Source organism: Microtus pennsylvanicus, chromosome 1 (assembly GCF_037038515.1).
Source record: "Microtus pennsylvanicus isolate mMicPen1 chromosome 1, mMicPen1.hap1, whole genome shotgun sequence".
Lineage (NCBI taxonomy): Eukaryota > Metazoa > Chordata > Mammalia > Rodentia > Cricetidae > Microtus > Microtus pennsylvanicus.
The window spans coordinates 139,562,678-139,587,291 of NC_134579.1; the positions used below are offsets into that span (position 1 = coordinate 139,562,678).

Below are 24,614 nucleotides of genomic sequence, written 5' to 3' on the forward strand. Positions count from 1 at the left end.
CCCAGCACTTTGGAGGCAGAGGGAGGTGGATCTTTGTGAGTGTGAGGCCAGCCTGCTCTACAGAGCAAGTTCCAGGACAGTCAGGACTACACAGTGAAACCCTGTCTCCAAAAACCAAAAAGAAACAAACAAAAAAGGATATAATTTTTGTTACTCTTATTTATGTGCACATGTGTGGCTGTGTGTGTCACGTGTGTGGCTGTGTGTGTCGTGTGTGTGTGTGTGTGTCATGTGTGTGGCTGCCCATGGAAGCCAAGAGGGTGTCAGTTTCTCCAGTCCTGGAATTACAGGCGGTCGTGAGCTGCCAGGTATCAAAGATGGGATTTGAACCCAGATCCTTTGGAAGAACAGCAAGTCCTCTTAACCACTAAGTCATCTCCCCAGATCCGCACCCCTTGAAATGAAACTTTTAACTATAAGCAGGCAGTACCACTCCTGACATGAATTTTCCATTTTTTGTTTTGGTTTGGTTTTTTGAAACGGTCTCAATGTGTAGTCCTGACTGTCCTGGAACTCACTTTGTAGACCAGGCTGGGCTCGAACTCCCAGAGATCTGGCTGCCTCTGCCTCCCGACTGTTGGGATTAAAGGCGTGCGCTGCTACTGCCTGGCTGAATTTTCCCCTTTTAATGATGCTATCAACTATAATGCACTGGAATTCACTCTCATGGCCTTGTTTTAACTTGATCATCTGCAGAGACCCTATCTCCAAATAGATTCACATTCTGAGCTCTTTTCTCAACCTAAATTAGCGCCGGAGCTTTCCTCCGGGCGTCCATACCAATCACACACCTGCTATTTGCTGGAGCGCGTTAGAGATAATTCCAGACATCATACCACATGCCTTGGGATCATTTTAGAAAGGGAAAAAAGACTTAACCTGGTTTACATTTTTAAACAAGTCTATTTGTTCTGTGGGAATGTAAGGCAAAGCAAATATTTCACCAGGAAGGGGAAGGCAAAGAGCAAGCCCTCCCGGGGCAACATGGAGGAGGGGACATCCAGGTGTCCCATGGCCAGTGTGTCGTTCCAAGTCCGGTAGACCGCAGCCTGCTGTACCAGGCTACACGACTCCTGCCTTCAGCCCCATTGGGGGCTCACATGCTGCAGAAGGGGGAGATCAAGCCAGGATTCAGTCTATTTTTCTGTCTGTCTGCCAGGACATACAGCAACTCCTCCAGCTACAACAGCTGGTGCTTGTCCCCGGCCACCACCTCCAGCCACCTGCTCAGTTCCTGCTGCCACAGGCCCAGCAGAGTCAGCCAGGTGAGATCCCAGCCCAGCAGACACTCTCCCTTCTGCTTTCCGTATCCCATCACCTGCCCCTCACCCACTCACCTCCTGTGTTCTTGTCTCTCTAGGCCTGCTACCGACGCCAAATCTATTCCAGCTACCTCAGCAAACCCAGGGAGCTCTCCTGACCTCCCAGCCCCGGGCTGGACTCTCTACACAGGTAAGACTTTCCACAGAGTTTGTCAAGCCTCTGGCAGGGGAGTGAGCTAAGGCTGAGTGGATAGGAGTGGGGTGGAGGCTGTGAGAGTCTCTGCTTCATGAACCCACCACACATCCTTGAGCAGTTGAGGGACCTGAGTCCCCGCGCTATTCTGCCATCCACTTGCTGTATAAGGAACTCAGGGAAACCAGGCTCCATGTCTGGGTGCTTCGTACAATGAAGGGACTCAAACCAGAAGGTGGTTCCAAAACCTTTCTGAACATGGATGCTTTTGCAAACCTGATGAAATATTTTAACTCAGAGGCTGGGGAGGTGGCTCAGTTGGCAAAGTGCCCATTGCATAAATACAAGGACCCAAGTTCAAGGAATCCTCAGGACTGAGGGGCTAAAAGCTGAACATGGGAGTAATTTCATCCTGGGGGGCATGGAGGCTGACGTTGGTGGATCCTTGGCCAGCCACCCCAGCTAAATCAATAACTTTCAGGTCCACTGAAAGACCCTGTCTCAAAAAGAAAAAAGAAAGAATGAAAAATAAGGTAGCAAGTGATTGAGAAAAGACACCTGCCTGATGTTGACTTCAGCCCTCCACACACACGTGTGCACACACTCAACCACTTGCACGCACACATACACACAAGCATACACGTGCACACACATGTATGTGTGAAGATTGAAAAGTTCACAGGCCAGCACAGGCTGCCAAATTCCAAATGCCCCAAAAGGCTAAGCATTCTTGTGACAGCAGGGTTGGAACCTATTTGGCTGCTAGTGCTGTCCTGTGTCCTGCCTGCCATGGGGTGGGTGGCATCCTTAGCTCCCTCTCCCCGGATGATAGTCCTGCCGCTACCAAACTGTTGATGTGTCTGATTACAAAGTGATGCCTTGAACAGGGGCTTGCATCACCATGACTTCCCAAACATACCCACCCCAGAATTTTAGGACATCAAAGATTCCGGACACAGTCATCCCTGTACCAACCACCTGCTTCCAACCTCTCCTTTTTAAGTCAGTGAATCACGCCAGAGAAAGGTGGTGCGTCTTGTCCATCCTCCAACTGTCCTCCTTATTCATTCCTCTACTTTTTCCTCTCTTTGCAAACGATTCATTTTTAAGACTTTGTTTTATTTTATTTATATTTTGGTAATATTACAGAGTCAACCCAGGATTTTGAGTATGCTAGGCAGGGTCTCTACCACTGAGCCATGCCCCAGCCCCTCACTGGGGATTCTAGGCAGGGGCTCTACCACTGAGCCATGCCCCAGCCCCTCACTGGGGGATTCTAGGCAGGGGCTCTACCACTGAGTCACACCCCAGCCCCTCAATGGGGGACTCTAGGCAGGGGCTCTACCGCTGAGCCATGGCCCCAGTTCCTCACTGGGGGATCCTAAGCAGAGGCTCTATCACTGAACTAAGTCCCCAGCCAGCCCTCTTTTCACATTTTAATTTGAGATGATCTTTCTGAGATGCTCTGGCTGGCATTGAACTCATACTGTAGCCCAAACTGACCTTAAAATTCCGAGCCTCCTGTCTTGCTCTCCTGCGCTGCTGTGCGTGTGCTCTCAGGCTTTTATTTTTTTTTAGAGCAGCTTTAAATGCACAGTGAAACTGAGCTCAAGATAGATCCCATATGCCTTCCGTCCTCCGCGTGCACCACCTCCCCACCTTCAGCATCCTCAGCCTAAACAGTACTCATTTGCAGTCCAGACTTCTACACATTATCGCCACATCTGTAGATGGAACCTCAGACTTCACCTTGTACCTATGTGTGTGGGGGCGTTGGACAGTTTGCTAATTAGTAACCTTAATCCCTAACAATTCAGTGGGCAGGCAGAGTCATAGTGATGGTGTCCATTCTATGGAAGGGAATGTAGGCACAAGGAAGGGTAAGACTGTCTGCGCTACTCCAAACGTCAGTGGTGAAGGATGATGGAGGATGAACCCACTGCCCCCACCTCTAGGCTTTGAACCCATTGAGCCATCACATAAAGACACTGGCTGCTCCTTCTAGGAGTTCAGGTCTCTTAGGGAAGGCCAAGAGTTCTGGTAATTGAGAGGACCATGGTGAACAACAGAGCCACACATTTAACAGGATTAGCGATTAGTGCGGGTGTCCTGGGCAGGTAAGGGGAATCTGAAGAGGGCAGACGCACAACCACTGCTTAGGCACATTCGGGTCCTCCATCCTGCATCCCATCCACCCGCCCACCCCACCAGGCTGTGACTCGCCCCACGCTGCCCGACCCGCACCTCTCACACCCGCAGCCCCCAAAATGCTTGGAGCCGCCATCCCACCCGGAGGAGCCTAGCGACCTGGAGGAACTGGAACAATTCGCTCGCACCTTCAAGCAACGCCGCATCAAGCTGGGCTTCACGCAGGTCTGGGACCACTTTATGGGGCGGCGGGTGTGCGGGAGGTGACAGAACAAAGATGCAGGGGTCCTGATCAGTTGATGGAGTATTTGGATCTGGCCTTGGACCAGGAGACCCCGCCTTGACTTCCAAAACCTCACCTCCTCCTCTCTGGGCCAGGGTGATGTGGGCCTGGCCATGGGTAAGCTCTATGGCAACGACTTCAGCCAGACGACCATTTCCCGTTTCGAGGCCCTTAACCTGAGCTTCAAGAATATGTGCAAACTCAAGCCCCTCCTGGAGAAGTGGCTCAATGACGCAGGTGAGCTTGGCCAGAGGCGCCAACGGAACTCACGGGGAATTGGTATAGACCAGAACAGGGTGGGAAGCGATCACTCACATCCTTGTCTCCTGTCTTCCCAGAAACTATGTCTGTGGACTCAAGCCTACCCAGCCCCAACCAGCTGAGCAGCCCCAGCCTGGGTTTCGACGGGCTGCCGGGGCGGAGACGCAAGAAGAGAACCAGCATCGAGACGAATGTCCGCTTCGCCTTAGAGAAGAGTTTTCTAGCGGTGAGCTTCGCCCCCTGGCGGCCGGGAAGGGTATCAGGTAGATGGACCCAGCTCCACCAACAACTCTCTGCCTGTAGAACCAGAAGCCTACCTCAGAGGAGATCCTGCTGATCGCGGAGCAGCTGCACATGGAGAAGGAAGTGATCCGCGTCTGGTTCTGCAACCGGCGCCAGAAGGAGAAACGCATCAACCCCTGCAGTGCCGCCCCCATGCTGCCCAGCCCGGGAAAGCCGACCAGCTACAGCCCTCACCTGGTACCCAGAGCTGGGGCCGGAGGGCTAGGTGTGGGACTCGGGTTGGGGCACAAACCTGTAGGCATCTGGGTGAAGCAAACTTACTTAGAAGAGAGACCAGAGGAGCTGGTTCTGGGGGCACTATGTCACATACACATCACGGTCATCAAGGAACCTAGTTTCCAGGAAAACATGCCTCCCAACCTGAGTGGAGGTCAGGTGACGACTCTTGGGAGTGGGTTCTCTCCTTGCACCATGAAGGTTCCAGGGATCAAACTCAGGTCATTTGGCTTGGCAGGAAGTGACTCTACCTACCAAACCATCTCCCAGGCCCCAGTTGTGGTATTATGTGGTGGGTACAGGCTCCCACATACACACTGGCATCACCATGAGGGAGGGATAGGACTAGTCATCATGACCCAAGTAGGACCACACGGGCTCCCACCCACTGAGACAGGCAGGGCCACCATTAGACCCCTGAGGTACCTGCAGCACCACAACCAGACACACTGGGGACATCCTTTGTTCCGTCCCTTTATTTCTGTTTGTGAAAAGGACTTTGATGTCCAGAGAGAAAACCCTCAACTCTTGGGCTGGGGAGGAAGAAAGGGCCCTTTGCAAGTTAGCCAGCCATGTGAAGGAGGACCACCAAGAGGGCCACCTGCTACCAGGTCCAGATGCACACGGGCGCAGATGCCAAGATGCGCCAAATCCCAGCGCAAGGCAGTGTGGAGAAAGCTTTTGGGAAGGGGGTTGGGAGTGGAGTTCCTGCAGGGGCAGATGCCTTTCGTTTTACCAGAAATCTCCATCAGGTTAGTAAGAGGTTTGGAGTCGGGGAGAGATGTGGGGAGATGGCTTAGGGCTTCTAGGACTGAAGGCGGGGTGAGACTGCCTCAGGACACATCAGCCCTTTCATTTGGGGGAGAGGGCTCTGATCTCCTGATCCTCCCGCCTCTCCCATTTACTTTGTAATCCAGGCTTGCTGGACTCTTACACAGGCAGGAGAGCGAACAGCAGGACCAGACAGAGCAGCTGGTCAGTCACAGTCCGCAGCTCCTCAGGGACAGTAGCTGGACAGGATGGTGTCAGAGGAGAGATGGGGGACTCTCTCAGCTGAGAGTCACACTGCGCCTTCTGCTTGTGGCCCAGGATTACCTGGGGTACATGTGGGAGAGGATGATGGAAAATGAGTGGCAGAATCTAAATGCAGCATTGCCCCTGGAGTCCTGTTACCCCACTCTGTGTGGGGGCAACTGGAGCCGTGTGCACAGGGAACACTGTGGGAGGCTCCCCTGTGACAGTGTCTTACCATACTTTCTTTCCTCTCTCCCCAGGTCACACCCCAAGGGGGCGCAGGGACCTTACCACTGTCCCAAGCTTCTAGCAGCCTGAGCACAACAGGTTAGAGGCAGGCTGAGGGGGGTTTAGGGGGGCGCTGCACGGGCCACAGTCTGAGGGTTAGCAATGGCTCTGGGCAGCCGTGGACCTCAAGGCTGAGTCTTGGGTGGTGGTGGGGGACAGGAAGAGCAGTGGGCAGGTCCCTCACATTGTCCACCAGAGCAACCCCTAGTCAGCTTCACAGTTCCCCGTGAGAAAGTGTGAAGGTTGCTGGAAGGGGACACACTTGAGTCGTTGTCCCTGTGCCTGTCATGTATATGCCCTGCGAGCCCAGGAACTTGTTTCGAGTCTCTGAGCTTCAGGTTTTATATAATTATCACGAGTGTATAACGCACACACAAGATCTGTATACACACACACACACACACATTCTAGAAAGAGTGTAGGAAGAACTGGTACAAACTCAATGATGGAGCTTCATCAATGTGCATAGGGCTCTGGGGGCCATCATCAGTCTGGTTTTTTTTTCTCTTTTGGTTTTTTGAGGCAGGGTTTCTCTGTGTAGCCCTGGCTGTCCTGGAACTCACTCTGTAGACCAGGCTGGCTTCAGACTCAGAGATCCACCTGCCTCTGCCTCCTGAGTGCTGGGATTAAAGATTTGCCACCACTACTCAACTGATTATTTTTTTTAAAGGTTTTAAATGTTTGTTTTTATTTTATGTGTTCTTTTGTGCATCATGAACACACGGTGTCCAACAGATGCCAGAAGAGGGCGCCAGATCCCCAGGAACTGGAGTTACTGACAGCTGTGAGCAGCCATGTGGGTGCTGGGAATGGAATCTGAGTCCTCTCAAAGAGCAGCCAGTGTTCTTGACTGCGGAGCCACTTCTCTAGCCTGTACAATTTTTTAAAAAGATTTATTTATTTATTATGTTTACAGTGTTCTGCCTGCATGGCAGGAGAGGGCACCAGATCTCATTAAAGATGGTTTTGAGCCACCATCTGTTACTGGGAATTGTACTCAGGTCCTCTAGAAGAGCAGCCAGTGCTCCTAACCTCTGAGCCATCTCTCCAGCCCCCTGTACAAATTTTTAATAACACAAGCTCTACTATTCCTCTCGGGTTAAGAAATAGTTAAGTGGAGGATTATGAACTAGTAAGAAGAAACTGGCACTCCCTGGTCCAGGTTCTTGATAAAGTATAATCAACTGACTAAATTCTCACACCTGGCTCATGAGATTGGTCCCATTTTTTCCCCCATTTTCCATGAGGGACCTGAAGGTGAGAGAAGTTGAGGTGCTCACCATGGGGCACAGCTGGGACTAACCATGGGATCTGTTCTGGCTCCAACAGTTTGGTCCTCAGTGGCCCACTCCTAAGCTCCCAGCAGCACAGAAGTCCTGGGGACTCATTTTGGCCCCTGGAGGGAGCCATAGGAACATGTCTCCTAGGCAACCCATTTCTTGTCAATGTCAGGGTGTTTGGGGGCATGGTTTGCAGTCAGTGCCAGTGATTATTGTGACTGTCATGAGATGGGGGTGTAATTACTATGAGGGAGGGGTTTGGGACAGTGTGCTGTTCTGACTGGTGAGATTCTGGGTGTGCAATAGGGGTTGCTGTGACTTCCTTAACAAGGGACCGGAGAAAGCTGAAGACTGCTTTCTGTCTCTCTCTGACAGTTACTACCTTATCCTCAGCTGTGGGGACGCTTCACCCCAGCCGGACAGCAGGAGGGGGTGGGGGTGGGGGCGTAGCTGCGCCCCCCCTCAATTCCATCCCCTCTGTCACTCCCCCACCCCCGGCCACCACCAACAGCACAAACCCAAGCCCTCAAGGCAGCCACTCAGCTATCGGCTTGTCGGGCCTGAACCCCAGCACGGGGTAAGTGCGCAACTACAGGTGGGAGGTCGCAGCTGCTTGCAGGGTGGGGAGATGCACCCCAGTTCTGTCCTGGGTTCCCCGCTAATGCCTCTGCTTTGCTCTTGCAGAAGCACAATGGTGGGGTTGAGCTCTGGGCTGAGTCCAGCCCTCATGAGCAACAACCCTTTGGCCACTATCCAAGGTGCGTGCCGCCTCATGTCACCCCATTGCCACCAGTCCTCCCCCTACTGGGCCTCGAGCCCCTCATTGCTACCCCAGCCATGTCATCCCGCCCTGCTCACTGCATTGCTTGCCTCTTCATCCCCGTCTGTGTTTGGGGAAGGTGTGAGGGCTACTGATTGATGGGAGTCAGTGGTTCAGATGGGGAGCCGGGGGCGCTCAGGCAGGGCACAAGGAGGCGAAGGTCTCCATGGCCTGGTTTACCTCCAGCTCAGCCTCTTCTCTCCTCACCAGCCCTGGCCTCTGGTGGAACCCTGCCCCTTACCAGCCTTGATGGCAGCGGGAACCTGGTGCTGGGGGCAGCCGGTGCGGCCCCAGGGAGCCCCGGCCTAGTGACCTCGCCTCTCTTCTTGAATCACGCTGGGCTGCCCCTGCTCAGTGCCCCGCCAGGCGTGGGCCTGGTCTCAGCAGCAGCTGCAGCTGTGGCAGCCTCCATCTCCAGCAAGTCTCCTGGGCTCTCCTCGTCTTCTTCGTCCTCATCATCCTCCACTTGCAGTGAGGTGGCAGCACAGACCCCCGGAGGCCCAGGGGGACCCGAGGCAGGGTCCAAGGCCGAGTGAGAGCCCGCCAGACCTCCCCTCCTACTCCTCTCACTCCCCCGACATTGGTCCCCCACCCAAGAAGGGGCGCGGAGGCTGGTGGGGGACACAGTGGATCCTGAGAGCAGGAGTGACAAAGGAGGAAATGCCAAAAATCAACCAAAAAAAAAAATTAAGAGAGAAAAGAAAAAGAAACCAACAAAAAAGAAAACCAAAAATATTCACAACAGAAACCAGCTTCCCTAAAGGAACCAGAGATGAAAACAAACGAACAAAAACGCCCCCAGACCAACCAAACAACCCCCCCCCAAATCAAACAAACCAAAAACCAGTTGCGAGCCAGATCTTGGAGTGCTCACTGCTATGACACCAAATAAGAACCCTCAGCCAGGAGCGGAGCAGCCTCCAGCAGGTCGGACCTCATGCGGCTGAGCCCTGGCTGTGGGACCAACTCCTAACCTTACCCCCCGCTGGGGGTGGCAGAGAAGGAACTAGAGAATGTGCTGGCTTGCTGGCCCAGCCCCAGCCCTGGGCCAATGGAGACAGGGCATTGCCTGGGGCAGGAGGCCCAGGGCCCAGAGCCACCTACCTGCCAAATGGTCTTTTCCAGAAGGCAAGAGGAAGGACCGAACAACCTTACACCAAATATTCAGTAGCTTCACCCAAAGGATGTACAGAATTTTTAGCGTTGTGCTCAACAGAATGTGTCCCTTCCGTGTGTTCCCTTGCCCCCCAGCTCTCCCAGACAGGGCAGGGGGTCTTGCTTTAATCCCCCCAACCCCCAGCCTGGGGAGAGTTCAGAGGAAGGCCTGGGTATGGGCTTTTTGTTCCCTGTACCTCTCCTCTCCCTTTGAAGGGTGGGCTAGGCCTTTTTTTTTTAATTTTTTTAATTTAATTTTATTTTTTTGCCAAGTTCCAGCTCTCCAAAGCCCCTCCTCAGCTCCATCACCCTCTCTGTCTGGAGTCTTCCTCTTCCCCTGACTGGGAAGGTGGTTGTTTCAAGCAAAGGGCGATGAGGTGAGAGCATCCAAGTTGTCTTTCTTTCCATCTTGTCTGTCAGTTTCCCTGAAAAAAAAATCATATTCCAGTGCCTATCCGTGGAATCCTTCACGTTCTTTAACATTAACCAGAAACCAAAAAGATAACTCACCTCACTTCCCCCACCCTATGCCCTTTCTGACACTGGCAGATACCTCTCCCTTCCCTTCCCCAATGCACACACGCACACACCCCAGTTGTGGGCTCCTCCGGATGGCATCTCCATCAGGGTCCACATGGTGGTGACATTGCCATGTCCTGTGGTTCCCCATGCAAGAGGGCACTGTGGTGGCCACCACTCCCATGAGACCTCCATGAGTCTTGGCTGGACCCTGTACTTGCCCATTCCTGGACATATCTCAACAGTGGACAGAGGGGATGCTGCTGGGAGCCGCCTTGTCCTCCTTCTATCGTGGAGGTCAACAAAGTTTTGAACCAAAAAACAAAACAACAAAAAACAAAAACAGAAAACCAAACAAACAATAAATTAAAACTAGAAAAAAGAATTTATAGATATATATAGATATATATATATGGGAAAGAAGACTAGGACTCTTCAAGACAAGAAGGAGCCGCAAGGTGGAGCCGAGCCCTGCACAGTGGTCCAGGCCTTTGGTCCCCAAGGCGGATGGAACGATGGATGCTTCTTTCTCTTCACAAATACCTCATGGACGTCGTCTTCGGAAAGCTGGAGGGGGGGCTGGGGGGGCCTGTCCCTCAGCCAGGGTGGACAGAAGCGGGTGGGTGGGGCTGAGAGAGGGTGTCAGGGACGAGGGTGAAGAGCCCCAAGCTCCCTCCCTGCCTCCCCCCAATCAACTGAAAAAGCTTTAAAAGAAAAAAAAGGAAAGCAAAAAGAATGGGTGAAGGAAAACCAACTGTTGGGTAGTTTGATTCCCTCTTGGTCTCTGTTTCTGTTCTCTCTCTCTCTCTCTCTCTCTCTCTCTCTCTCTCTCTCTCTCTCCTCCCTCACTTCCTCTCCCTCCCCCCTCTCCTCTCTTCATTCTTCCCTCACATCTCTTGATAGCCTTCTTTCTGTATCTCTCCTCAAACCAAAGTTGCTGTGAAGGACGCGAGCCATTGAAATCAGAGTGACCCCTGCCCCTGGCTGGGCAGGAGCAGAGGGAGGGAAGAGCTGGGCAATGGCTCAGGGCTCCCCTTCCATCCTAGACACTCTGAGGAGAGAGGCAGCCAGAGCCCCTAGGTCTCAGCGTTCTCTTTTCTTCTGGTCTCCCTTCTCCCACCCAAAAGCAAAACTGTCGGGCTGGGCCCCAGAGGTAGCAGAGACTCCAGATTAATTCGGGGCCTTGGGTGCCTTACCCAATCCTGGTGGAGTGGTTGCCCCCCCACCAGGCACCAATGGGGTTGGCACCTCGTCCACCTATCCTCGCTGGAATGTACACAGCTCTGCTGAACCGACTCCCTGCCCTCACCCTACCTCTGAGTTTGTCCATTATACGTTCCTGAGAAGCGGCTAGCGAGAAGGCCTGGACCCCAACCCACAGCTGGAGAAGGGGCCAAGGGCTCCTGACCGGATAGGAAGACATTTGAACAGAGCAGAATGAAGGAGTTACAACCAACCAACCAAACAACCCCCCAAAAACCCTCTGAGAAGACAGGCAGCATGGAAGGCATGGTGGAGATGACTCAAACATAAACTATGATTCTAGACCAAAAAGAAAAAAAAAAGAAAAAAAAGAGAAAAATCCAGGATTCACCACCCAATTCATCCTGCTTCCTCCCTATCAAGTCCCTACCTGGGACCTCTCCCTACTCCAGTGTGGAGGAATGGGGCAGAAAGAGAGCAGGAAGCAGGGGGCAGGGATGGGCAGATGCCCTGACATTGGTGGAGGGGACCCCCCATGCACTGGGGGTGGTGGGGACCCTCCCCATCCAACCCCCACACTGGGAAATGAAAAACAAGGAAAAAAATCCTGGGAGGGGAAAACTAACCAAATCCCGAGCTTTAACTACAGCTGTGAAACCAAATATTGGGAAGGGGTGGGAGGGCGGGAGGGAGGGGCAGGTGAGCCCCAGGTCTCCCCCCCCCCGGGACCCCTCCTCCGAGGACTCGAGATAAGGCACCAAATACCTCAGAACTTTAATGTTAAAAAAAAAAAAAAGAAACCAAATATCGTTGGCTGGGGGCCAGCCAGGGCAAGGGGCTGGGGACTTGGGGGAGCTAGGTTTGGGAAGGTGGGGAGACTTCTAGTCCCTCCTGCCCCCACCTGCCCCTTCCACTCCGTCACCCCAGCCTCGACTCCGGGAAACAAAACTATCTCATCGTTTTTATTTTGTGGTCTGTACAGAGCCTGTGTCCGTGTGTCTGTGTGTGAGCGAGATTGGAGGGCTAGGACGCTTTATATGGAGTGGGGGAGGGAGACCCTGTTCCAGCTTAGATTCAGATGGTGGACCAGGGGCCTGGGCTGAGGGAGAGCTGAGTGGACTGGGTGAAGGCAGTGTTCTGACATTCCCTTCTTCCAGCCCTGACTCCCCCTAGGGAGGAGCAGAGACTGGTCCGCCCCAACGGTGGGCCATTTGTGCCAAAAATAAATAATGCCAGTAACAAAACCGCCTCTCTGTTCCCTTCTGGAGGGACAGGGTAGGGACAGAAGTGGGAGGAAGGGGCTGGATGTATGTATAGGGGTGGTTGAGGGATGGATGGATGGATGGATGGATGGGGTTCCCAAGCCCCTTTAGAAACTGGGGTCTTATGCATCTTCCCAGAAGACCAAGAGAGTCTCCAAGCCCTTACCCTGGGAGCTCCAGCCAGGAACTAGTCAAGTCAGGGGAATGACTTCTTGGCCTGACTAGGTTTTCTCCTTCAGCTCATTCCAAGGGTGCCTCTCTCTCCATCTCACCCAGGGTGAGAGAGACTAATGAGCAAGATTGAGACACATGGCCCCCACCTGTCTCTGAGTGGGAAAGGCAAGTGCGAGAGATAAAGGCCTCCAAGAGAAAAAAAGAAACAAACCAAAGATTTAACCATTTAAAAAAGAAAAAAAGAAAAAAAAAACCACAGACAACTCCGCTACCTTTTTATACGTTGGGAAAAAAAGTGAAAAAAATTAGAATAAAAAATTTAAAAAATAAAAAAAATAAAAAAACAAAAACCCAAAACAAACAAATAAAAAGACAATAAAAAAGAAAACAAAAACAAAACAAAAAAAAACCACAAAAACTTTAAGCCGCGGTTCTTTTGTGCGGTTTAAACTTTGACCTCAGCAGTCTCCAAAGCAAGACGACGATGACAAAGGCTTCGGGAAAAAAAAGAAAAAATAATGTATATTTTTAAGTATTTGTCCTTGGTGTTGGCTCCTTCCTAAACAAGCAAAAAGGAGCAAAGAAAAAAATCCAGAAAAGTATTGCTGGGACGGAGACGACTACTTACTTTGTCTGTGACCCCCTATTTCCCTGCCCCCCCTTTCCTCTAGCCCTGCTGCCCTTCCCCCAACCTGTCCTCTAAGCCCAGGGGCTCAATATTTATTTATTTATGTAATTGCAGGGTGACAGGGGCTTCTGAACAGAGGGCCTTTGGATCATAGCTGGGGAGTGGGGGCAGGGCAGACATCTTTGGGGCTGAAGAGGAGGCCTAGTCTTTGGTCACCTCCTCTGGCCCGACTGCCACCACTGTCACCTGCCAAGGCCAAGCACTAGGGCAGTGACCACTTTGCCTGGTAAAGATCTGACTGGCTCCTCCTTTTTGGGTGTGGCTGTCCCTCACCTATTTATTTGAATGCCCAGGTGGAGGAGACAGGAGTGGGGAGCCTTGGTAAGTAGTGGGCCAGGAAGTGGGCCCTGGAGTGACCCACCAGGCCCATCGAGGTCGCTCCCCTTTTGGTTGTCTGACCCACCTGTGTTGGCAGCCCCTTTCCTCCCCTCAGATCCCTTCCCTGTCTCTTCTTGTGGTAGCGGGTTAGTGTTTCAGTGTTTTTAACTTCAATCTGCTTGTTCATTGTACAATGTGCTTCTTTTAATGGCCCCGTTTTTGTAACTTGTGTCATTCATCTGAACAACAAACATCAAAAAATAAAAAATTAAAAATTGTACAGAGAGAAATGATGTCTGGTGTCTCTTGGCCTTCTGTTTCCTGGGAATAGTAAGCCAGGTCAGGGTGTGGGTTGGAAACGTGAACTGGGGAGGGGAAAGAATGATTCTGTTCCAATACTGGGTCAGGAGTGGCGGCCTGGCGCCGGAGTCCCAGTGAAGGCTAAAGCAGGAGGATCACTGCCTTGTACGGGGGCAGGTTTGTTTGAGTTACATGATGAGGGCAAGGCCATTCTAGGCAGACACACACACACACACACACACACACACACACACACACACACACACGATGGTTAGAAGCCCTGAATGTTTTTTCTACATTCAGAAAATTGGACACAATGGTTAGAAGACCTGAATGTTTTTTCTATGTTCAGAAAATTTGAGGAATTTAGGAAGAATTCAAATTCAAAAATCTCAGTTCTGCCATTTTTCAGTAGACAAAATGCAGTGGTTCTATAGTACAGGACAGTACATACCTCACGGGCTTCCGTGGTAGACAGGACAATGCCTACCTCGTGGAGCTGCGGAACTTAATGGGATGGTTAAATTATTAGGAGAGTTGGGCATGGTGGTGGATACCTTTAATCCCAACAGCCAGGAGGAAGAGACTGACAGATCTCTGCGTTTGAGGCCAGTCTCTCACATTGAGTGTCAGGCCAATCAGGTCTCCACAGTGAGAGCCAGCCTAAATAAATAATGCTGAGGATATACAGCTCTCTATAACACTGTCTTCAGTAAAAGCCACGAAGAAGCCAAGAAATCAGCCAGTACTGCCCACCTCCTTGTCTGGGTGCCTCCCAAAAGAACTAAAAAGACCTTTAAAATAAGAGTTGATAGGCTGGGGCAGTAGTGGCACACACCTTTAATTCCAGCACTCGGGAGGCAGAGGCAGGCAGATCTCTGAGTTCGAGGACAGCCTGCCTGGTCTATACAGAGAAACTCTGTCTTGAAAAACCAAAATTAATTAATTAAAGTTAATAATAAGAGTTCAATCTTCAGTGCTTGTCTTGCAAGCACAGGGATCTGGAGTGGAGCCCCAGATGCATGTAAAAATGCCTCCATCCATCCCTGGAACCCCAGCACTAGGAAGGCAGAGAGAGGTGGAGCCCTGCGAATGGGGAGGCCAGCCAGTCTAGCATAACTGGTCAACTCCAGGTCAGCACGAGAGATCCTGACTCAAAGGAGGTGGACAGCATTTCTGAGGACAGTGAGGTTACCCTCAAGCTTCCACATGTACATACAACATGAACACAGACCACTAGTCCTAGCACACGGGAGGCAGAGGTCAGGAACAGTTTTGTATACTTAAGTGACCAACCTGGGCTCAAAAATCTTGTCTCAAAAATGAGAATAATACATGAGGCTGGAAGACTGAGAGTTTGAAGCAATCTGAGCTACACAATAAGACCCTGGCTCAAAAAGGGGAGGGGACTGAGGATATGGCTCCCTAGTCAATCCCCCCCTCAGCCATGTACACGCACATGCGCGCACACACACAGTGACTTTGAAGTAAGATTGAATAACAACGTATGTGCCTCCTTTGAGGGACATTAACTCAGATTATCCTGCCATCTCGAACTAGTCATTTGCTGAAGGAACTTCCCAGGTCAGGGCTGGGGTGACTCCCAGATGCTACCACTGAAAATCAGAACTGGTCTCAACAGAGCCACTGGCCTTCTTTTGTCCTTGTTGTGTCCTGTCTGGGACACAGATGCTGGGATCCAGGTGAGCCAATAGGAAAGGCTGAAGATTGGAGACATGAGCTATATGCGAGGCCATGGGTTCCATCTCCATTATTTCTTTAAAAATTTATTTATTTTATATATATACTCACCAGGAGATGGCGCCAGATCTCTTTACAGATGGTTGTGAGCCACCATGTGGTTGCTGGGAATTGAACTCAGGACCTCTGGAAGAGCAGCCAGTGGTCTTAACCTCTGAGCCATCTCTCCATTCCCCATCTCCATCATTTTTTTAAAGCACTTTCCCCTCTTAAGTCAGTATAGTTGGCTGAAGAAGATTTTCGCTGGCCTTCGAGGGGCTGCGGTCAGAACCATAGATGTCCCATGACTCACACTTGAGAGCACGCTCTGGTCCTGGAGCCTCCACTATGCATCTACCTGGAGCATAATAATGTCCAGGCTCTTGGGCATGCCCTGTCTAGTTAGCTGGCCTCTCTGTCAAGTTTTATAAGCTACTAATGGGCAGTGCTTTGTTCCCTTGGCTATTGCTCCTGCAAAATCTAAATAAAGCAGGCAATGCAGCCGGGTGTGGTGGCAGAGGCTGGCAACTCTGGTATGCGGAGGTTGAGGCAAGGAGCCTGGGCCGTACACAAGAACAGTCCTCTTACAAAGGGAGTGAGGCAAGGAAAGCCTTTCTTAGAAGAGCCTGAGGTCACTTTCGTTACTTGCCCAGTGCAGGCTCCTGGATTACACCTTGGGTGTGCTGGCTGGCTGTACATCTTAGAAAGGGGACATGTAACATCCACTGATTTGGGAAGTCTGTATTATCTTTCTTTAGGGCTAAGGCTCAAAAGCCATCAAAGCTCTCAGGGGGTTGATCAACTTCGTCTTTTTATGTATGTGTACATATATACGTATCATACATGTACCCATGTATGACGTGTGTGAGGATGCCCGTATGTAAGAAGAGGACATCTCATCTCCTGGAGCTGGAGTTACAGGCAGTTGAGAGCTACCCAACATGGGTCCTCTGCAACACCTTTCTAGACAGTTTGTTTTTGTTTTTCAAGACAGGATTTCTCTGTGTAGCCTTGGCTGTCCACCTGCCTCTGCCTCCCAAGCACTGGGACTAAAGGCTTGTGCCACCACTGCCTGACTTTTTTGTGGGGGTGGGGCTCCATGAAGGAGGATCACTCCACTGTCAAGGGGCTAATGGCTGTTGAAAACACCTTAATACTGTCCCTTTTGTTTCAATTGCTTTGCATCTGGTTCATGAGGACAAAGGATCTGACTATTGAGCGTCTTACTTGAGATAGCTTTTACAAACAGTATAGATCTCCCAGGGGGGAGGTTGGTTCCTGGAGAACAGGACCTGGTACTTGGGGTTAGTGGCTTAGGTCTCCTGCAGGGCAGGTAGGCACTGAAGATGGTATCCATGATTGAGAAATCCTAGTGGAAAACCAACTGTGTGTTTAAAGTAACTGACAGAGATATCCAACAGGTACTTTTACCATTTGTTTTTGTGTGACTACCAGTGCATGCAGGCCATGGTGCACAGGTAGAGGTCGAAGAAACCTATGGGAGCTGGTAGGCAGAGGTTAAAGGGCAACCTATGGGAGCTGGTAGGCAGAGGTCAAAGGGCAACCTATGGGAGCTGGTAGGCAGAGGTCAAAGGGCAACCTATGGGAGCTGGCAGGCAGAGGTTAAAGGGCAACCTATGGGGGCTGGAGAGATGGCTCAGAGGTTAAGAGCATTGCCTGCTCTTCCAAACGTCCTGAGTTCAATTCCCAGCAACCACATGGTGGCTCACAACCATCTGTAATGAGGTCTGGTGCCCTCTTCTGGCCTGCAGGCATACACACAGACAGAATAATGTATACATAATAAATAAATAAATAAATAAATATTTTAAAAAAAAAAGGGCAACCTATGGGAGCTGGCAGGCAGAGGTTAAAGGGCAACCTATGGGAGCTGGTAGGCAGAGGTCAAAGGGCAACCTATGGGAGCTGGCAGGCAGAGGTTAAAGGGCAACCTATGGGAGCTGGCAGGCAGAGGTTAAAGGGCAACCTATAGGAGCTGATTCCATCATGAGCTCTGGGAATCAAAGGTCACAAGGTTTGTGTGGCAAATGGGCCCTCTTGCCAGGTTGTAACCAGTGTTTTCTTAATTATTATAATTAAGGACAGTGACATAAAAATAAAAAGCAGGAGGCAGGTCTTCTTTCATCTGAGCAACAGATCAGCCACAGAGTGACAGGCATGCCCAGTGGGCAGGTCTAAGGTCCCATCCCCCGCCCAGTTCCTTTCATCTCTCAAGTAGTGTCCTTCTAAGTAGAGGGGTTCTTTCTAACAGAAGGGACTGGAATAATCCTCATCTAGTCACTTCCACTTTCTTGCTAGGCAAGGTCATGAGCCAGACAGAACAAATAAGGATGCTTAGGGGCTGGAGAGATGGCTCAGGGGTCAAGAGCACTGACTGCTCTTCCAGAGGTCCTGAGTTCAATTCCCAGCAACCACATGGTGGCTCACAACCATCTATGAGACCTGGTGCCCTCTTCTGGCCAGCAGGCATACATGCAGACAGAATTCTGTATACATAATAAATAAATAAATCTTTAAAAAAAATATGGATACTTAAACCAAGTAAAACTAGATTTAAATTCAAGCTCTGCCCTGGGTTGAACTGACCGTCAGCAAGTCACTCCAGAGGCCTCCTGTGTAAAACATGATCCCCACAGAATTTAATCAAACTAACCCAAGGGCACAGGCTTGTAACCTCAGCTACTCAATAAGCTGAAGCAGGAGGGCCACCAAACTCAGAGCCTGCCTAAAATATACAGAGTGAGCCCAAGGCCAACTGGGCAACCAGCAAAACCTGTCTCAAAATGAGAAATAAGGATACAGCTTAGTGGTAGTGAGCTTGCCCAGCATGTGGGAGACCCAAGCGAATCTGCAGTTCTTGGGTGTGTATGGAAGGTGAGCAGTTAAGATACCAGACAGACACTGACCAGGCATTCCATCACTTTCTTCCTACAATAAATGTCCATTGGCTGAGCCACAACTTGGCATGGTGAGCCACGGCACTTCCTACTCTAGAAGCCATTACTCAGAACTTCCAACTCTGTTACTGGGTGAAGCCCAGGAGCTCCCCTCCACCACTGTTGCTGATCACACCTGACCCAAGTCTGCCTGCCTTTAGGGATCTAGTTTGAGAAATCCAGATGCCTTTGTGGGATGCAACCACATCAGGCAGGAAATGGAGGCTAGGGCTGAGAAGCGCACCAATGTTTCTCTCGATGTTCCAGCAACACCTGCTCCTTCAACACCCAGATTGCTTAAAGATTTCTCTTAGGCTGAGGGGCCCTCTAGTGGCAAGACAAGCTGCCTTCATCTGACATAAGAGGTCTGTTTCAAAGAACCATGCCATGGACTCTGGCTGCTTTTTCAATCCAGCAAACTGTACCAAGTTCTACTGGGGTGCTAGGAATGCAGCCAGGGGAGGTCAGCTAGTGTCTGGTCTCAGGATACCCCAAATCCACCCTACATACTCGGCTTGACAAAAGCACAAAAATGTCCAACTCAGTCTTTATTGACTGCTTCATTTGGAGACCACCAAACAAGTGGAGGTGGGGAGGGAGAGGGGTCCTTTATGTATCAAGGACCCCAGAGCAACCCCCTCAGAGAAGAGAATAAATTTAGTTACAGAACTTATATGGTGGTGGAAAGGAGAGAGGGGCACAATATATACACAGGTTTTAAGGGGCTGTTGGAGACCTGCAGCATCAGGGCTTGGTGACGCTGAAGAGGAAAATGGGGGCCAGTCAGCTACTGATCTGGACCCCTTCGGCCTCCGCTAACGGGTAAATCTCAATGGCCTCCACGAGGGGCAGAGCCTCTACTGCAGTTTCCATCACAGCCAGGCCCACAGCAGCCTCTGCCTCTGCCAGCTGCTGCCGCACTGCAGCCTGGTGCTGCTGCTGGTGAGTCTTGCGGTGCTTCCAGAGGTTGGAGAAGGAGCGGTAGCTCTTGCCGCAGTCAGGGCAGGAGTAGGGCCGTTCACCCGTGTGAATGCGGCGATGTTCTGCCAGGCGCATGGAGATGGCAAAGGCCTTGCCACATACTTCACAGGCAAAGGGCCGCTCACCTGTGTGTAAGCGCCGGTGGTCTTTCAGATGGGTACTCTGGCGGAAGGCCTTGCCACAGTCTGGACACGGGTACGGCCGCTCGCCTGTGTGGATCCGTCGGTGCACCTGCAGTGATGTCTCTGTGCTGAACAGCTTCTTGCACTCACTGCATTCTAGGCCACGCCGCCGGGCAGGGGCTGCAGGGGCAGCAGAGGTTGCACCACCAGGGGTTGTTGGGGACGGAGTGACGGGTGTGCGAGTGGCCCTCGAGGCCCTGGGAGCCGGAGGTTCCTTAGCCAAGACTTCTCCAGGACCAGCAGCAGCATGGGCAGCTTCATGGGCCTGCAGACGAGCAGCAGAGCCTACTTTCTTGCCACAGGTCCCACACTCAAAGCGCCGTGGGGCCTGGGCGGCAGCAGCTGCGCAGCGATGCTCATAAAGCCGCAGTGAGGAGGGGAAGGCAGCCCCACAAGATGGGCAGTGGTGGGGCTGGCGCCCAGCATGGACCACAAGCTGGTGTACCTCTAGCAGCCGGCGCAGCAGGAAGGAGCGGGGACACTCACGACACTTGTAGGGGTACTCGCCTGTGTGGTGGTAGCGGTGCATGAGCAGGCGATAAGGGCGGTGAAAACGCAGTCCACACTCCTGGCAGCGGTAGGGGAAATGCTGGGCATGCACCAGGCGATGCTGTCTCAGAGTGGAGCTCTGAGTGAAAGCCTTGCCACAGTCCCCACAGCGGTAGGGTCGTTCCCCTGTGTGTGTGAGCCGGTGGCGGGCCAGGTTGGCAGGTGAGTTGAAGGGTTTGGAGCAGTCAGGGCAGGGGAAGGGCCGTTCCCCAGTGTGTGTGCGCAGATGGTTCCGCACATGAGACTTCTTCTTGAACATCTTGCCACAAATGCTGCATTTGTGACGCCGTTCTAGTCGGTGCACAAAACGCTGGTGCCGGGTCAGCTGCAAAGCCTTGACAAACTCACGGCTACATAGGAGGCAGCGGTAAGTGCCTGGAGCTGCAGGCTCTGCTGGGTTCTCCTCAGACACTGGGAGCTCTGGGGCCTCTGGCTCTCTTGTCTCAGCAGGGGCTGGCTCAGGAACACTAACGGCAGGCTCCTCTGGCAGAACTGGTGCTGTGGGCAAAGGGACACCTCCTGCCCCATGGGTACGCCGGTGATAAAGGAACTTGGTAAGGTTGACAAAGGTCTTCCCACAGGGACATGAATGCAGAGGATTTGGAGTATGGGCTCGCCGGTGGGCCAAGAGAAGGGCTTCTGTGCCAAAGGCCAGGCCACAGTCTACACATAGGAAATGAGATTCGCTGCTATGGTCGCCAAGGTGCTGATCCAGGCTAGAAGGGCTAGGGAAGACACGACTGCACAGAGGACACTTAAAGACACCCTCCCGGTGGCTCCGAAAGTGCTGCTGCAGCTGGTGGGGTGAAAGGAAGAGCTGGTCACAGGCAGAGCAGAAGAGTTCCTGGGTGGCTGCTGTACCTGACTCTCCACTGTTGTTCCTCCGGGGCTTCCGCCCCCGTCGATCCCGTCCAATGGTCTCCCCATTGCGCAGCTCATAGCTATGGTCAGAGGTTGGCAAGGGGTCGGGTAGAGACGCTGGCACCTCGGTGGATGAGGGGATCAGGGTTTCCTGCTTTGTAGCAGGCTCCTCGGCCTCTGGGACGGCAGGGAAGTGGGTGGCCTGGTGCTCCAGAAAGTCGGCCGGCAGCTGGAAGAGCTGGGAGCACTCGGAGCACTTGTAGAGGAGCAGCTCCACTTCTGTTACCATCTCAGTCGTGGCGGCAGCCGCAGACGGCACAGCTGCCCCTTCCCCACCTTCTTCGGCTTTTCGGTATGAATGTTCCACAGCTACTCGGGCCTGGCCCACAGGGGAGCCTAAGACAACTGGAGACCCCAAGACAACGGGGGCAGGAGCCTTGGTGGGGGTGGCCCTGAGGTGCATCTGCCGATGGTTCAGCCACAGCTCCTGGCTGGCAAACAGAGCCTTACAATCCACACACTCATAGTGGATGGTGCTGGAGCTCAAGGGGGGCACCTTGGGGGAAGGCTCAGTGGGCACTGCCTCCTGGGGTGCCATCATCTTCAAGTGTAGCTCCTGGTGCTCCAGGAGCTGGCTAGGTGACAGGAGCAGCTGTCCACACTCAAGACACTGGTACTGGCTCTCCTGTATGAGGGTCTGATATAGGCCTGTGCCTGAAGCTGCCTCTGTGGCCACTGTGACTCCAGGGTCAGCCACACCCACCAGCTCAAAGTGCTGCTGGGGCACATGGGAGTTCTGGTGCACAAGCACCTCCTCCAGGGAGCCATAGAGCTGGTTGCACTCAGAGCAGACATAGCGGTGCTCGATATACAGGAATGTTTCCTCGCTCTCCTCAGTCATGGCAGCAGCAAGGCCCTGGGCTGAGGGAAGGGAGGGTGGAGACAAGTCAATCCTCCAGGGCAGTTCTTTCCCTGTGTCACCTCTACATTCTAAACCCTCAGGCATACTTCCTCCTCCAACTTCTGGATTAGATTTTCCACTCCAACACCCTCCCAAAAAATCCTTCCTTCCCCGAACATAGCAAACAGGCAACACAAATTTCTCCAGTGGTCTTGTTCCTAGAGACCCCACCCCAAAGTCTCCCTTCTCAAAGAACTTGCAGCAAACTCCACCCACCAGATCCTAGTTAATCCTCTCCGTTCCCACGCCTCAGAACAGGTTCCCAAGGCCCTGTCCACAAAACAGGAGCTGCTTTCCCTGTGATACAGACCTTCCTGCGACTCCTCACCATTGCCCGGGACAACACTCCTTTGCCAGTCTACCCACAGAGTCCTCACTCCCCTGGCCTGTTTCCCAGCTGCCCTCCTACATGGACTCTGCTCTTCCTCATAGGCTCAGGCCGCTCAAACTGGTGTACAAACCAACGTCCCTACTCTACCTTAGGCGCTGGTGGTCTGGCCTCCTCTTGCCACGCAACCTCTGCTAACCAACCAGTGCCCAGATTCCTCACATCAAGTCACCCAATCTCCAACTTTCTCTCCCTGACTCAATCCATCTCCAGACTTCCTACCTTAACCATTTCCTGGTACTCAGACTCTTAAAACTGGTTCAAGCTAAGCACATCAAGACCTTCTCAGCTGGGCAATGGTGGCACACACCTTTAATCCCAGCACTCAGGAGGCAGAGACAGGGAGATCTCTGAGTTCGTTGAGTTTGAGGTCAGCCTGGCCCACAGAGCAAGTTACAGGGCAGTTACGCTACACAGAGAAATTCTGTCTGGAAAATAAGTAAAAGCCCTCCCGTATCATCAACCTTTACCTAAAAGAAACTCCAGAGAAGCTCAATCCTTTATATCTAGACTATTCTCACCCTCCTCATGCCCTTCTCCCTCCATCAAGACCCTCTGAGCACCCGGATCTCCTTTTCTCGGTGGCATGACTCCCTCTTTTTCCTAAGGCCACCACAACTCATCTAGGCATGCCTATTATGGGCTTTTTTTGGGGGGGGATAACAAAACTACCCTTTTCTGCATTAAGGTCCAGGCCAACATTACAACCTTAGCCCATCCCATAAGCCCGTAACAGTATCAATCTAAACCTTTCTTCTTTTGAGAAAAGATCCAAGTCTATCCTAACCCACTCCAGGAACTTTCAAATCCCCATTCCATATAAATTTGTCCTTTTTGCAAAGAAGATCCCCCCACACTAATCTTGTCCAGTGACATCCAACCTATCCTTCACAGTGGCTTAACCTTTCTCCTCTCGCTGTTTCTACTCTATTCAGGGCTCCCAATGTCTCTCCCATAGACACTCCATCAGTACCCAAAGACAGCCCCCTCTTCTTCATAATCCTTCTCACTAGCCTACTACTATGGGGATACCCAGAATCCCAAAGTTGTCAGTATGTCACATATCATTCTCAACCCCAACAGTCCCAGACTACCACCTTTCTCTCTCCCCAGTTACAACCAGGACTACTTCACTTTGGCCTACTTACCTGTACCTAAAACAAAACAATCCCTCCCCAGTTCAACCTACGGATACCCGTGAGAACATAAAGACAGTTGTCAGTACTTTCCGAGGGTATTCCAACCTCCAATTCCGTGGATTTATTGGCCTTCCGTATTAATTTAACCCCATTTTCCACACCTGGACCGCTCTCTTAGTTCTAAAGATACCTCAAACCCCTTCTCTGCTTTAGTTCTTTCCAGGCAAAAATCGATTTCCCTCCCTGCATTCATTACCTCCTTTCTCGGGCCACCTCCCCACCCCAGCAACCAAGAGCCCTCCAATCATCCTCTTTCGATCCTGGACCCATTCCAGCGCACCCACCCGTGGCCCCGGTACCCCATGCAACCAGAGAGCCCTCCGCCGAGGCAGCTCCGGGACCTCCCCTTCCCGCCAAGGTCGGTCCCCAGCCCGCAGCCCGCAGCCCGAGCCCTGCCCCTCCTCACTCAGCCCCGCACACAACTCCAGTCCCTCTATCCCAAACACCGCCCCGGCCCGGCCCCCGCCCGGCCCGCGCGCCCAGCGGCCAACGGCCGCTCCGCCTTCCGCACCCAGGGCGCGCTCCTTCAGGCCTTCAGCGTGCAGACCGAATGACGCGAGCGAGGCGCGGGGTGGGGGCCGGGCCTCCGCGCTCCCGCGGGAACTCACCCGCCTCGGCCGTCTAGCCGGCCCCAGGCCGGACCGCGGGCTGCAGCTCCCTTCGCACAGCCACTCTAGCACCGCGTCCTCTCTAGCGCCCGTCGTCTCGCCTGCTCCGCAACCTCGCTCTCGTCCGGGGCCCTCTCTCAACAACGCCCCTCCCACCTTCCGCCTCGCTGACTGCGCAATGCGCCCAATCATCGCCCTCCTGGCCCTGCCGTTAGACCAATCGGCGCTCAAGTTTCTGAGGACTTAGCCAATAGCGAGGAGGAACGGGATCAGGCCGCGCCTAGCCAATCCTCTAGCAATATTCCCCCATCGCTCGGCCTCCAGGTAGCCAGTGCCCGCCCCTTTAGGCCTCCCAAGAGGATCCTCCCCTCCCAAGTCTTCTTGGACTCCGCCTTTGATGGTCGAAAGGGCACTGCTGAACAGAGAGCTGCGCGATGACGTCGGGAGGCGGGACGAGGCAGTAGGCGCCATCTTGGGGGCGCCCGGCAAGCCTGGTGTGGG

At 52.5% G+C, this 24,614-nt stretch overlaps 2 protein-coding genes across 12 annotated transcripts in view; one reads left to right on the top strand and one right to left on the bottom strand.

The window, feature by feature from the left end:
• The window catches only part of Pou2f2 (POU class 2 homeobox 2), an 88,745-nt gene extending 75,068 nt beyond the window's left edge, over positions 1 to 13,677 (top strand). For 5 of the 11 annotated variants that reach the window (XM_075988824.1, XM_075988796.1, XM_075988891.1 and 2 more), the window contains 10 exons: positions 1,160 to 1,265; positions 1,361 to 1,452; positions 3,667 to 3,828; positions 3,982 to 4,123; positions 4,225 to 4,373; positions 4,451 to 4,627; positions 5,941 to 6,007; positions 7,624 to 7,825; positions 7,933 to 8,006; positions 8,279 to 13,677. In XM_075988824.1, coding sequence (XP_075844939.1) covers positions 1,160 to 1,265; positions 1,361 to 1,452; positions 3,667 to 3,828; positions 3,982 to 4,123; positions 4,225 to 4,373; positions 4,451 to 4,627; positions 5,941 to 6,007; positions 7,624 to 7,825; positions 7,933 to 8,006; positions 8,279 to 8,604 — 1,497 coding nt within the window. In that variant the 3' untranslated portion in view covers positions 8,605 to 13,677. The remainder of the gene's footprint in view (positions 1 to 1,159; positions 1,266 to 1,360; positions 1,453 to 3,666; positions 3,829 to 3,981; positions 4,124 to 4,224; positions 4,374 to 4,450; positions 4,628 to 5,940; positions 6,008 to 7,623; positions 7,826 to 7,932; positions 8,007 to 8,278) is intronic. The other 6 variants (XM_075988853.1, XM_075988873.1, XM_075988883.1 and 3 more) reach the window with 3 other exon arrangements.
• A 5,236-nt stretch (positions 13,678 to 18,913) lies between these two features.
• On the bottom strand, positions 18,914 to 24,242 carry Znf574 (zinc finger protein 574). Its single transcript, XM_075988904.1, has 2 exons — positions 24,114 to 24,242; positions 18,914 to 21,878 (listed from the first exon to the last, which is right to left on the bottom strand). The coding sequence occupies exon 2, from the start codon at positions 21,856 to 21,858 to the stop codon at positions 19,168 to 19,170; it is 2,691 nt and encodes an 896-aa protein (XP_075845019.1). The 5' UTR covers positions 21,859 to 21,878; positions 24,114 to 24,242; the 3' UTR covers positions 18,914 to 19,167.
• Between the last annotated feature and the right edge of the window lie 372 nt (positions 24,243 to 24,614).

Bases quoted from the DNA above. Each gene is read 5' to 3' on its own strand.
- Znf574 (XM_075988904.1), bottom strand. From the start codon at position 21,858: ATGACTGAGGAGAGCGAGGAAACATTCCTGTATATCGAGCACCGCTAT.